This window comes from Typopeltis vanoorti, chromosome 19, assembly GCF_054136105.1.
Source record: "Typopeltis vanoorti isolate ZY-2024b chromosome 19, IOZ_Tvanoo_1.0, whole genome shotgun sequence".
In the NCBI taxonomy this organism is placed as follows: Eukaryota; Metazoa; Arthropoda; class Arachnida; order Uropygi; family Thelyphonidae; genus Typopeltis; species Typopeltis vanoorti.
The window spans coordinates 44,258,308-44,273,834 of record NC_143567.1 but is presented as its reverse complement, the minus strand read 5'-3'; the positions used below and the strand labels follow the sequence as shown (position 1 = coordinate 44,273,834).

The following is a 15,527-nucleotide window of genomic DNA, read 5'->3' as shown; positions in this document are numbered from 1 at the left end:
GCAATATTATCTGCTTCTCTTCTAGTGTCTCCCTCTTGTGACTGGTCTTCGGCTATACAGTCTAACGCTTCTAAAATTTGAAGGAAATATTTCAAAATTGCTGCTGTTGCCATAGCATCTGCCTCCCATCTGGTATCAGAGAGGGATTTTAAGACATTTTCATTTCCAATACAACCTTTCTCCACCGGCTGGATGAGGCTGAAAAAAAGGTATAGAGTAACCGCACTGTAGAGAAGAAATTAACCGCCTCTTGACAGCAGTTAACAGCACTTCGGCCTACCGAATTTAGTGAATGAGCTGTACAGGGCATATATATAGCAAACTTGTTTGTTTCTAAAATTTTTGCTGCATCCCCTTATAACGTCTACACATGTTAGCAGCGTTGTCATAAGACTGACCCCTGCAGTTTGAAAAGTTTAGCTGACAAACTTTACGTAAGTACTGCAACACCTGATTTGCCATTTCCTCACCGGTATGGCTTTTTATTTCCAGAAAGGTTAAAAAGCGTTCAATGGGTTGTCCATCTTTTAAGTACCTAAGTACAACACTTAACTGGTCGATATGTGACAGATTTGGTGTTGAATCAACTGACAAACTAAAATAACCAGAAGATTTTCCTTCATTAACAATAAGCACGTGGACTTTTTGAGTCATCAGTTGTATGAGTTCTCACAGGTGGCTTTGGACAGATAAGAAGGATTTCCTTTGCCACAATTTCCATATTTCGCAATGTGACCTGCTAAAAATGGATCAAACTGACTTATGAGCTCAAGCAGCCTTAAAAAGTTCCCATTTTGCAATGATCCAAATCTTTCTTCTGTTCCTCAAAAAGCCAAGCGATGTTCAGCTAACATACGAATGACAGCTATGACACGCCTCAGGACATGTTTCCAGTAATCACACTCTTCCTGAATTTGTTTTTCCAACTGTTGTCCCAACCCTACACCTTGTCTGCGAGTTAAGTATGTTAGCATAGAGTCTCGGTGAGTAGTGCTTTTTTCATGTTGATCAATTACAATAATATTTCGTCAGTCACTGAACCCTTCTCTTGTAACAAAATGTGAGAAATTTTTAGGAGTAAACAGTTTACAAATACAACAATAAACTGATCCCGTTGATGTTGAATGCAATAACCACTCTCTCTTGTATTCCTTATCATTGGCTTTTGTCCCAACAAAAAGTTTCTGCGATCAGTATCTTACTGGTTTGCCACTAGTGAAATGTCGGTAAGCCTTGTCAAAAAGCTAATTGTGGTGTTGACAGTCACTGGGTCCACAAACAGTCCGATAAGACATGTCATCAGCAGAGAAATCAAGCCACAACCCTGGATCTTTTGCAATATTTACTTCATCTTTTGCAGACTGAACCATTTCACCACGTCACCATGGCCCACTAAACTTTCATTTTCACCAATTATTTCAACCTCAGAATGTTTTGTAAAGCAACTTGCATCAACATTTGCAGTAGCGATATCAAGAGAATTTACAGATAAAGTGAAGTCAGTAGTGATACGTGCTAGATGAACCTGCTTGTGACACCTTGATGTTTCTAACATCATATTTTGATTTTAAAGTGATCAAAGTATTTGTGTCTACTTCTGATTACGGAGGTTGGCTCTGATCAGGAATTGGTATATAATGTTGTGGAACTTGTGCGAAGAAATCAGTCAGCTTTACAGTCTTGGAATCTAATTACCAAGTCTCCTCTTGTTTCTTTTTTAATAGTTTTCGTTTTTGTGCACCATTTAACTCCGACACGTTTCATCTTGTTTCTTGGAATCTGTTAAATACAGAAATAAAAAGATTATTTTGTTGAATATTATGTGGCAATCAACACAGTTACACATATAACAGTAAAAATCATACGAACAATTTAATTTTCGGCTTACAGCTGAATCTTGTGCTTTTGTGCTTTAATTAACTCTTGTTTTACCGGAGTCGCACTTCTGCGACAGCTAGACCTTTTACCGGAGGCGCGTTTCTGAGACATGTGATTTGTTTTATATTTGCTTCTGGAGCCTTTAATAAGACATTATTTATTAAAACAAGACCTAAAACAGACAGGAAGATAAAAAATAAAATAGTTACGTTATTTATAAAAAATTACCTCATTTGACGCAATGGTAGTGCCAGAAAGCGTCGTGAGCGATAATACGGTGTAAATGAACCATCATGCACGTGGTTGAAGTTTATTAGGCCTTCTACACGTCATTATTTATTGAAACAAAGTAGGTAACAGTAGATAAAAACAATGAAAAACTAATTAAAAGTTAATTTAAATTAAATTCGTCATCTAACTAAAGCAGGAATTCTGTGGTCCCCCCCCTTTCCATGATGACCTAAGCACGTGCTTATTTTGCTTAATGGTTAATCCAGCCCTGTCGGAAGGGCACCTTAATCTATTTTACTATGCACATCTAGTAGTCTTCCCTACTACTTAATTCTCCCGACACTACTACTGTAATGCAGTCATTAGAGAAGGAAAAGATGGCAAAGAAGTGGGAAACTATGGACTGGGATACCGAAATGACAGAGGCGATAGGCTTCTAGAGTTCCGCGCCAATTTCATCTGATAATTACCGACACCAAAAAGAAGAAGGCATACTTGGAAAATGTCACGGGATATAGAAATGTATCGAATTAATTATATTATGACAAGAAATAGATATAAAAATCAGGTATAGCTTCTTAAGTAAAGGGTAACAAAAGTTACCCTGGTTTGATTGAAATGTAGTTGGCAATTAAAAAAGCTGTCAGAATCAAGGAAAAAGCCCAAATGGAATACAGATAAAACAGAGAAAAATCGTAGAATCTGTAAACAGAAGACTAGTGAAAGCAGAAAGATAAACACAGAAGAAAAATGTGGACGCGTTTTAAGGAAACATTCAATGCGGCAGCCGTTGACTGCATAGGAGTAAAAAACAGGTCAACAAAAAAGTCTTGGATCAACCAAGACATTCTGAACCTAACATATGAAAGACGAAAATGCAAAACCTATCCATACAAAGAAAGTAAGGAAAATAGAAAATAATTTTTTTTCTATGGTCGATTTTCCTGAGTTTGTGGGACGAAAAACCCGAATTTCTGGGAGAAAAAAAAAAAAAAAACGCTTTCCGTGCCAGACGTCGATTAACTCGAGAACCGATCGAAGAAAGGCTAAGAAAAAGTTCCTCAATTCGGCAACTAGACTTTAACTTAAATCTATCTTCGGGCGGCTCAGCACAGAGGATGCAAGCGTCACTTTCACTGAGCAGCACAGGAGTAAAGAAAAATATAAACGACTAAAAATAGGATAAATAAAAAAATGTAAAGAAGGAAAAGACACGTGCAAAGAAATAGAAGATTTAACCAAGACTTAGTGGATTGATAAAGCATATAATATTTTAAAAGGAATGAGCCACACAATAAAACAAGAAACACATTTATTAAAAATGAGCATTCTTATAGATGATGAAGAAATTTCTAAAAGACGGTAGGAGTACCTAGAAGGACTCTATAAAAGGAAAACCATAGAAGATGAAATAAGGCTTGATGCAGAAGAAATTGGCTGAACTATGTTACAAGATCAATTTGAATGAGCTCTAAACGAAATAACTTCTAACAAGGCACCAGGCGTAGATAACATTCCCTCGGAATTAATAAATATATTCAGAAAATAAAAATAAATAATATTTATTCAAGATCATTAATGATATATTATTATTATTATTATTATGTGACACCTCCAGGGAGTCCAAAGTCTCATCGAGGGAGAGTGTGCCAACAGCATCGAACGATTGATTCCGTTCTAACTACTAACCAAGCTCAAACTTGCTTAACTTATTCTGCATTAACCATTAGTAGAAGACGCTCTACCAATCGACCACCCTTTGCCAGCAAAGGTTGGTCGATTGGTAGAGCGTCTATCGTCCAACGCCGTCTACTGTAACGCTGTTCTTCCAACTGCGCAACAATAAAAATGAAAGTAAACCTTTGCTAATATATATATATATATATATATATACTGTATATATAAACCTGGTTTGTTTTTTTTACTCCATTTCTCAAGTAAGTAAACAGACAGTCAAGTTTGCGCCTGCAAGTGTTGCAAGTCTAGTTGACCCTGCACGTAGTACAAGTCCAAGCGAGACTCGCAAGACTTGCACCCGCAAACTTGACTGACTTGTCTGTTTGCTTACTTGGGAAATGGAGTAAAAAAAAAACACAGGTTTATATTTAAAATAACTTGGTATCTTTAACATATATTAAAAAAAAAAAAAATCAGCTAACGCCTTTTTATTCCCGTATATACGGGAGTAGGCGAGGCCATTTAGCCCTATCTCACTTTTGGAGACTGAGTGGGCAGTTCAGTCTCCACTGGTACCCAATCAGAGACAGATGGCCCAAGGCTATCACTAATTAAGCGGTACGCAGTGAAGAGAGACGGCTCAAATGTGCCGCCATCTCGTGGTCTCTAACCCTAACACAATATATTTAATGTCTGAAATAATGTGGGTTCTACGGTCGATTTTCTTGAGTTTACAGGACGAAAAACCCGAGTTTCCGGGAGGAAAAACCTGCTTGCCCGTGCCAGAGATCGACTAACTCGGGAACCGGTCGAAAAAAGGCTTAGAAAAATTTCCTCTAGTCGCCGACTAGACTCGAAACCAAGACTTCCTTCGTGCGGCCTAGCGCGGTGGTGGGCAAACGCCACATCCACTGAGCTACACAGGCTCTTAACATATATTATACCCAAGATACCCAAGATAAAAAAAAAAATCTACATATATATTCATTTTTAATATAAACTGACTATAAACCCGAGAATTATAACAAATTGAGATTTTTTGAAAACGTAACATGTTTCGTCGAGATTGACTTCATCAGGCGTTAAGAACATAGAAAGATATTAAAAGACACTGAAATACTGTAAACATTGAGACACTCTAAAGCTATACAATTATAAAGTTATGATATTCGTCTGTACATTACAGTTATTATGAACTTGAGCTATAGTCCGTGTTAAAGTTCTATTGTTGTACACTTGTGCATGTGTGGAACCACGCGATCTCCAGAATCTGACAGTAGAGCTGAAGGAGTCAGGCAAATTATAGCTGAGATTATTGTTCATATGAAGAGGGTCTAAGGTGATTTCTTTTGACTCTACAATCCGGCGTTCTACCTCATTATGGCAAATGTGTAGGTTTGAAGTTGTTGTCCAATTTACTTCGTGTTGGCGGCTTTCGTTGTTCGTGTTTATTGAAAATAGGACATGGCCTGACAGGGCAGTTGCTCTGGTTCTCTTATAAGCAAAGTCGCTCTGGTGCTCCTCGAGACGTAGGAGAATAGATTTCTCCGTTGGGACATAGTAAGGTTTTCCACACTCCCATATGACTTTGTATACACCTGGAAATTGTAGAAGGTTGTGAAATTGTTTATAGTTGTTGAAACTTGATCTTATTTTTGGAAGAGTCGAGAAGCATGTTTGTATGTTGAATTTCTTTAAGATTCTACTCAGTTTTTTGGATAGTGTGCTGATATATGGCAAGGATATATCACCTATGGAATCGATCTGTGTCTCTACGTTGCGTGGGATAATTGTTTGTTGATACTTTTTAAAGAGTATCCATTGCTTTTAAAGGCTCATTTAAGATGTTGTAGTTCTTTTTTTAGTTCTTCTTCATCTGATAGTACAGATCTCGCACAATTCGCAAGAGTTGATATAATACCCAACTTTTGGGCTGGATGGTGATGTGAGGACGCATGCAAATATCTGTCCGTGTGTGTGTTGGCTTTCTAAATATAGAGACTTTTATTGATTCAGGCGTCTTGGTGAGTTTAATATCAAGGAAACAGGGGGAACTATTTTCTTTAATCTCCATGGTCAATTTTATATCCTGATGGAGGTTGTTTAAATGGTTGAGAAACCTGTGAAGATTCTCAATACCATACTCCCATATGAGGAATATATCGTCCACATATCTAAGCCAAATTCTTGGCTTTAAACTAAAAGAGGAGATTGCCTTTTAATTCAAAATCCTCGAAAAAAATGTTGGCTAATATAGGAGCGAGGGGCTTCCCATAGCTAATCCTTTGACCTGTTTATATAGCTTACCTTCGAATTCAAAATAGCCAGAGTTTACACAGTGAGATAGTAGAGAGAACATTTTATTTGAAATCTTGTTCTGTAAAATATGTAGAACTTCTTGTGTCGGAATGTTGGTAAAGTGTGCTACCACGTCAAAGCTTACCAAGATGTCAGAAGATTTGAGTTTAAAGTCCTTGATTTTAGAGACAAAATCTGTTGAGTTTTTATTATAAGAAGATTTTCCCGCATAAGCTTTTAACGATGACGCGAGATATTTAGATAATCTGTAGGTGGGTGAGTCAATGCTGTCTACTATAGGTCTCAGTGGATAGTTTTCTTTATGTACTTTAGGGAGACCATAAAGCCTTGGAATCAGTGGGTGTAAAGAATGGATGGAAAGCCGTGTATTTCGTGGAATTTCTGTGATCTTTTGTAGGAGATTATTGGTTCTAATGTGTATTTCTCTTGTTGGATCCCTCTCAATTTCCGAATGACTATCTGACTCTAACAATGTTAAGATTTTTTCCAGGTAGTCTGTTTTATCTAGAACTACAGTTGCATTCCCCTTATCAGCTTTTAAGATGACGATGTCCTTGTTAATTCGAAGATTTTTAATTGCAAGTCTCTCACCAGGGGATAATCAGAAGGAGGTTTTGCGTTGTTGATTGCAAGAATTGCTTCTATGCCAAGTAAACTCGCGTCTGCTGTAGGAAGTAGCGAAGCTGCTTTCTCCATCTTAGTTAAAAGTAGTTCTTTAGGAATGCATTTTTGTTGCCAATACAAAATTTAGACCGTTTTAGAGAATTTTCTCTTCATCAGGACTTAGCACGTAAGACGATTTGTTAACCACCAAATTTTTAAGTCTGTTATGATAATTATTTAGAGGAGACCTTTCTTGTCTTGACTTCAGTAAGTTGAACTTTCTGATTAGCTTGTGTTTGTTTAAGTTTTGATATCGTAATGCGCGGCGTGTACTTAATTCTTTAATCTAATTCCAAGAATTAAGGTCTAAGCAGGCTGCTAACTAATTGGTTTTCTAATGATGTTTTTTCTGTGAAAAGCAAAGATAAATTGCGTTTTGTATCGCAAATCCTCTCCGTTAAAAGATCTAGTTTAGCTTTAGTATAAATTCGGTGCGCTCTTTCTGTAGTAATGATTTCTTTAAATTGTAGGAACTTTGGAATAATTGAGGAAAACTTACATCTTTTCAAGAAGATATGTATATATATATATATAATTTATATGTCTGGTGATTTTTGAATATGATTAGATTTATTTTTTCAGGTTTATATATATATAAACCCTGAAAAAATAAATCTAATGATATTCAAAAATCCCCAGACCCTACGCACAGATATTAAATATCTCACCGTGCGACATCCATCCTCCTATACATGAAGCGCTGATCCTAAAACCACAACCATCACACGGGTGAAAACAACACGTTATCTCGGATGCTATTCCAATTTTTATGCTGATCAAAGTTGGAACAGCCATACAAATTTTCTACACAATAAACTCAGGATAATAGCAAGCAAACTACATCAATTTAAAAACATTGCTCCAAAATACACAAAAAATACTAATCTATAAAGCATTATGTGAAAACATTTTAAGATACGCAATTATATCATCGCATTCTGCACAGACTACAAACTTAACAGGTTACAACTGTTATTATTATTATTATTATTATTATTATTATTATTATTATGTGACAACTCCAGGGAGTCCAACGACTCATCGAGGGAGAGTGTGTCAACAGCATCGAACGATCAGTAGAAGTGGCGTTTGCACTCTACAGTGCTTGACCGCACGAAGAAAGGATTTGGTCGTTCAAATCTAGTCGCCGACTAGAGGAACTTTTTTCTAAGACTTTTTTCGGCCGGTTTCCGAGATAGTCGATCTCTGGCACGGGCTAGCGGGTTTTTTCTCCCGGGTTTTTCCGTCCCGTAAACTCAAGAAAATCGACCGTAGAACCCACACTATTTTCAGACATTAAAAATATTGTGGTAGGGTTAGAGACCACGAGATGGCGGCACTACCTTGCCGCCGTCTTCACTGCGTACCGATGAATCAGTGATAGCCTTGGGCCAGCCATCTCTCTGATTGGCTACCAGTGGAGATTGAACTGCCCACTCAATCTCCAAAAGTTAGATAGGGTAAACGGCCCCGCCTACTTCCTATACGGGAACAACATAGGCGTTAACTTAGCTGATTTTTTTTTATTATGTGGCACCTCCAGGGAGTCCAAAGACTCACCGAGCATCGAACGATGAGTTCAATTACTAACTACTTCCAACCCTTTCCCTTCGAACTACTAACCGCGCTCAAACGCTTAACTTTTTGTGAGCCATTAGTAGCAGAGGTTCTACCAATTGACCAACCTTTGCTGACAAACTACTAACCGCGTTCAAACTTGCTTAACGTTTTGCATGAGCCATTAGTAGCAGGTACGCTACCAATAAATCCAATAAATTTTATTTATTGGATCTACAGAGAACTGAAACAGGGGCTATATAGACATTAAAGTGAGACTGAAAATTAGAGGGAAATCACACACACACACACACACACACACACACACACACACACACACACACACACACACACACACACACACACACACACACACACACACACACACACACACACACACACACACACACACACACACACACACACACACACACACACACACACACACACACCTATAACATATTCGTATCAGACACCATTATAAGAACACAAACACCATAACCAAATCCAACCCCTCCTTCAAAAAGTTAAACCATACTCATGCAGTGGTAGTCGGTGGGAGTGTATATTCGCCCACCCAATACATATGAACAGTTAAATCTACACCTCGTTCGCGATGGGTACTGAAACAAAACCATGAAACCACCGCCATCTATATCTTCCTCAGATAAGCTCTGTAGAAGTTTCGAGGAAGAAAGCAGAAATGCCACTCAAACAAACATGTATATCAGAAAGAATGTGCTCAGTATCTTATATGCTGGATATCTGTAGAGAAGTAAAATATCTGTATTAAATACTGAATCTATAAAAAAAAATTTAAAAATACTGAAAGAAACACACAAAAGACAAAATGCAGAATAATTATCTATATTAATCTAAAATCATTCCACTATTATTATTACTATTGAACTGTGTGTTGTGTTACTGCATTGTGCAGTGAATTGTATGCACATTTCTGCCAATCCATATGCAAATATGACGGATAAATATTTAGTTAGTTTAAAAAATGCATAATTTTATTTATAAAGAATTAAGTATCTGTATTTTGTACATAATCTATATATGTGTGTGTGTGTGTGTGTGTGTGGTGGAATATACAGTAAGAGAAGTGACTTACAAGTCATGGAACACCATGAAGGTGGTAGGTGATAATAACTAGTAATCTCGTGGGTTTCATTACATCAGGGAGAGATCCCAAAAATTTTCTGCACTTGTTCCATTCTTGGACCACTGCTGTTTAATTTGTTCATTAAGGATATAGGGAAGGATCTAAGAGGAACAGTTCATTTGTTCGCTGATGATGCAAAGTTGGGTAGGGCAATAGTGAATGCAAAATATGTCAAAATCTTGCAGGATGATTTGGATAGATTGGAGGTCTGGGCTAAGGAGAATGGATGTCAATTTAATGTGACAAAATGTAAGGTTATGCATTTTGGGTGAAAATATTAGCAGCAGTATACGACATTGGTGGAACTGTACTCCAAGAGATTGATGAGGCTAGGGACTTGGTGGATAGGGAGATGAAGTTTAGGGGGAACATCGCAAAAGTGACTAAATCAGCTCATCAACTCACTTGGTTGTTGAAAAATACTTTGACGAGCAGAGACAAGCAAGTTATTGTACCTCTGTACCGAGCCTTGATAAGGCCTCATCTCGACTACTGTGCCCAGATTTGGTCACCTAAGTTTCTTCTTCTTGATGGGAGGAGGTGGAGAGGATCCAGAGGCGAGTGACCAAGATGATAGCAGGTGTATGGAATGAACCTTATGAGAACAGGTTGAAGATTTGTGTGTTGCAGAAATTAGTTGATAGACGGAAAAGGGGAGATATTAAGCGCCTCCGTAGCGCAATTGGAATAACGACGGTACATTGCGCCCTTCGATTGGAATAGGCCTAAGTTCGATTCTCGTCGCGACGGGAGGGATCTTTATCTGGTCAATTTCAATCGATGGTGAGTTAGCCGATCTCATACGGAGGTAGCAGGGTTTTTTCTCCCGGAAACTCGGGTTTTTCATCCCGCATACATACAAATCGGCCCTTCAGAACACACGCAATTTACTGACAAAAATTACTAGTTGTGGTGGTGTTGGAGGTGGGCGGTAGATGGCGTTGATTCGTAGTAGAGGTAAGGTGTAGAGACAGTTGAAGATGTCCTCCCGCGATGAGTCTTCGGACTCCTTGGAAGTATCAGGAATAATAATAATAATAATAATATGATCGAGACATTCAAATTGCTAAAGGGTTTCTATAGGATTAATTCAAGGGATATTTTTGAGATCAGGACTTTGTGGTGGGAGAACTAGGGGACACCAATGGAAGCTGGGAAAGAGTGGTTATCAAGGGTGTTAAAGCTGGGTTCTTTACTTTTAGAGTGGTAAATGAGTGGAATAAGCTACCAGAGTCTGTTGTGGGTGCTATGACGGTGAGTGAGTTCAAGGCAAGGTATGATAGAGACTGTGAGAATGTCGTATAGTTGTGTGGACATGATGTTTAGGGCCTCCCTCGATGAGTCTAAGGACTCCCTGGAGTCGTCCGTAATAATAATAATAATAATAATAATAATTGTATACTGGTGTATTTAAAAGTCATTTCTGCTATTGTGAAGGCAAATGTCTCTTAGCGAGCGTTATATTTAAAGCGGATGTTTTTCCTCTCTTTCTTTTTTTCTATTTCATCCCGCCCCCTTTCTTTCCGTGAACTTTTATACATTTAACTTTTCTCAAACTAAAATGGCTTATATTTAAAAATTAGAAATGTTTAGCTACGGCGAAACATCACATGCGCATGTGTGATGTGTTCCATATGAAACGCCGAAAATAATTTTGACAAGTTTGTTCTACTTCATCTGTAGTTTTATAGGTGTTTATCGACTATGTCTTCTGGGATAATGGGGATGAAATGGATAGAATTACTGGAAAAGGAATTTGATAAGGCATTTGTGGATCTAGATATCCTGTTGGGAGAAGTTGATGAAGATCAGTGTGAAATAACATTTGAGGGTCGTCAAAAGATGACTGCATTAAGTGCAGCATTCGCACAGCTTTCTCATAAAGCGCAAACAGTGTTTGAAAATAGTGTAAAAGTTGAGGTATGTTAATTTCAGTTAAGAAAAAAATTAAAATGTCCTGAAATGTACAAACTTTTAAAATCATATATCCGATTTAGAATAGAAAAGCTAACATTTTAAGTGTCAGTATATGAAGTTGTCTGTATTAAAAGCATCATTAGAGAATTGGCATCGAATCTAAATTTTGCTTTCTAACCCAGACGCATGAAATAAAACGAACTGCGTTAGGAAGAATTAATTATAACGACGCAAATGAATGCATACTTTAATGCACGTGAAATCAGACGTATTTCATGATTATTCACAGAAACAGCCTATCAAAAAATGTTTTCAGCTTTAATAAAAATTAGATGGAGTGCTTAACTTAGATTCAGTAACATAATATATTAGTATTTTGTTTGTTTTGTGGTTTAACCCAATTAAAGTTTTTCTATAAAAAGAGTTCTTAATTGAAAGAATAAGTTGAAATGTGAATTACGTATATAGCAGCGTGAATATATCAAAAGTTCATTTTTTGGAAAGGAGTGCTGAAGTAAAGCATATTTCATGTGCACAAGTATGAAGTATGCTGTTTAAACAGTACACTTTCTGAAACCATATGGGGGAAGGCACAATAGTTTTGTGAAGGGTAGGTAACTTATTTAACTTTTTTATAAAGCAGTGACAGCTCAGTTGGATAAAGATAATGGATATACTGTGATGTTGCTGGACTTTGCAAAGGCTTTTTAACAGGATACTGCATGGATTTGTAATAAATAAATTGCAGTAAATGAGGATTGATACCTGACAGTAGTTTATTCAGGAGTAGAGTCCAGTAGAAGGCACATGACTAGTAGCATGTTACAGGCTGCTCTACTTGGGCAACTGCTATTTAATTTGTACATTAATGATATAGAAAATGATCCAAGGGAACTTTTTTTTGTTGATAATGCAGAATTGGATAGAGCAACAGTCAACAAAGATCATGTTAAAACTTAGCAGGATGAATTAAATAAACAAAGGCAGTATGGACAAAGGAGAATAGATACTAGTTTAATGTGGCAAAGCATAAGGTTGGGTGGTTTGGGATGACAAGATTACCAGCTGTGTACCATACTGATGGAAATGTACCCCAGAAAACTGAAGAAGCCAGGATTTGCGGGTGTTGGTGAATAAGGAGTTGAAATTTATATGGGATACTGCAAAAGTGGATAAACCAGCTCATCAGATTGCTTGGTTTCTAATGAACACCCTGGATAAGACTCCATCTTGACTGCAGTGCACATATCTGGTCACTTAGGTTTTTTGGAAATGAAAGATTTCATTTCACATAGGAAATGAAAATTTTCCTCTGTGTCAATCCTGTACAAATTACTGAAAGTTTTTTACAGGATTGACACAGAGGAAATTTTTCAGAACAAGTCTGAAAGTAGGAGAATTAGGAATCATCCTTGAAAATTGAGCAGGAGTGTGTGTAGCTAGCAAGGTTGTGAGCACTAGGTTTTTACTTGGAGAGTGGAGAATGAGTGGAATAGGTTGCTAGAGTGTTGTTGGTGCCATGACTATGAGTTCAAAGCAAAGCATGATAGACATTACATGAACATTGTTGGCATAATGTTTAGGGCCTCCCTTCATAAGTATATGGACTTCATGGAGTTTTCTGTTAATTATAATAATAATAATATTGTATAGTATATCTTGTCCATGAATTCAGTGGATTGATGGTTAAAATTGAATTTGACCTCTCAAAACTGTAAGATCACAACATGTTAGGACCTGTTAACCAATGAATTTATTCATTTGAGTTGCATTTCCCATTCTAAATTTCTTCAGATGTAAATTATAAATGTGCCGATCAGAAATGTGTGTGTGTGTGTGGGGGGGAAATAATTGGACTGCCTAATGGAAAATCAAAACCCATTGCAAATTTATAATCCATTATCACCAGGGCTACAAATTATTCCAACTTTTTCTTTGCCATGCAAAAAAATATACTCCCTCCTCGTTTCTTTTGTTAATGTCTCGACGATAAGTCAACAGGTGTCATAGCTGATTTTCTAATGGTTTCTCCAACAAAGTCTTACAACAAAATATTAGCTGAATGCTTAGGTACTTATCCCATAAACATGTACACGGAACACTGTAAAGACAGTGCACTATCTGTTTATCTGTGTTAGCAAGTATTTATGGAACACAATGTACAGAGCTAAAGATACTAAAAAGATGAACGCAAAGATTCTTTTTTTGGTTTTATACTAGTCAACTGTCATTTCATGTTTGAACCTTCTCTCAGTCTTGTATTATTATCATCATCGTCATTATTATTATTATTATTATTATTATTATTACAACGGGCTACTCCAGGAGTCCTTAGACTCATCGAGGGAGGCCCTAAACATCATGTTCACACAGCTGTTCAACATTCTCAGAGTATCTATCATACCTTGCCTTGAACTCGCTCACTGTCATAGCACCCACAACAGACTCTGGCAGCTTATTCCACTCATTTACCACTCTAAAAGTAAAGAACCCAGCTCTAACACCCCTGCTAACCACGCTCTTGCCCAGCTTCCATGGGTGTCCCCTAGTTCTCCCACCACCAGTCCTGATCTCAAAAATATCATCTGAATTAATCCTATAGAATCCTTTTAGCAATTTGAATGTCTCAATCATATCTCCCCTTTTTCGCCTATCAACCAGTTTCTGCAACCCACAAATCTTCAACCTGTTCTCATATGGTGCATTCCATAGACCTGCTATCATCTTAGTCACTCGCCTCTGGATCCTCTCAACCTCCTCCCCATCAAGAAGGAACCGAGGTGACCAAATCTGGGCACAGTAGTCGAGATGAGGTCTTATCAGGGCTCGGTACAGAGGTACAATAACTTGTTTTTCTCTGCTCGTCAAGGTATTTTTCAACAACCAAGTGAGTTGATGAGCTGATTTAGCTACTTTCGCAATGTGCCCCCTAAACTTCATCTCCCTATCCACCAATACTCCCAAGTCCTTGGCCTCATCAATCTCTTGGAGTACAGTTCCACCAATGTGGTATACTGCTGCTAATCTTTTCACTCCGAAATGCATAACCTTACATTTTGTCACATTAAATTGACATCCATTCTCCTTAGTCCAGAACTCCAATCTATCTAAGTCATCTTGCAAGACTTTGACATCTTCTGCATTCACTATCGCCCTACCCAACTTTGCATCATCAGCGAACAAATGAACTGTCCCACTTAGACCATTCCCTATATCGTTAATGAACAGATTAAACAGCAGTGGTCCAAGAACAGAACCCTGTGGCACACCACTAGTCACAGGCCGTTTTTTGGACTCTACTCCTGAATAAACTACTCTTTGATATCTCTCCATCAACCACCCAGCTATCCATCTCACCAACCCTATATCCATTCCCATATGTTGTAGTTTACGGATTAGAATTCCATGTGGTATCCTGTCAAACGCCTTTGCCAGGTCCAGCAGTATCACTGTAAACCCATTTCCCTTATCCAGTTCAGCCGTCACCCTGTTATAAAACCTGAGCAAGTTACTGAGGCATGATCTACCCTTCACAAAGCCATGCTGTCCTCTGTACAGTATCTCATTTTCATCAATCCATTCCTGTATTTTTCCCTTGACTACTTTCTCCAAGACCTTGAAAACGACTCCTGATATGCTGATCGGTCGGTAATTTGCAACCATAGTCTTGGATCCTCCTTTATGCAGTGGAACTATTTTCCCCTCTTTCCACACCTTCGGGACTAAGCCAGACCTGAGACTCAGATTAAACAACATGGTCAAGGGCACTGATAATTCATTAGCCGCTTCATGCAAGACCCGTGCCGGTATACCATCCAATCCCACAGATGTATTCACATTAAGGTTCTGTAATAGACTATTCACCTCCACTTCATTCATCACAATTCCCATATAAACTAATGATTCCTTCATTTTTTCAACGTCACCACCTGGATGATATACTTTTGCAAAGTGCGCGCTCAGTAACTCCACTATATCGACTGGTTCAGTGAACTCTTTACCATCGTCATTCCTTAAAATCATTTTGCCATGTACAGTTTTTTTCTTGCTTGCAGCATATTGAAAGAACTGTTTGGGATTCTCTTTTGCTTGCATAGCTAGTTTCCTTTCATAATCG

General features: G+C 37.8%; 1 protein-coding gene across 1 annotated transcript in view; it reads left to right on the top strand.

The window, feature by feature from the left end:
• The first annotated feature begins 11,136 nt into the window (after nt 1-11,136).
• The window catches only part of LOC150096052 (Golgi-associated PDZ and coiled-coil motif-containing protein-like), a 171,168-nt gene continuing 166,777 nt past the window's right edge, over nt 11,137-15,527 (top strand). Inside the window, exon 1 of the mRNA XM_090408808.1 lies at nt 11,137-11,413. Within this exon, the coding sequence (XP_090264934.1) occupies nt 11,198-11,413 (216 nt within the window). The 5' untranslated portion in view covers nt 11,137-11,197. The remainder of the gene's footprint in view (nt 11,414-15,527) is intronic.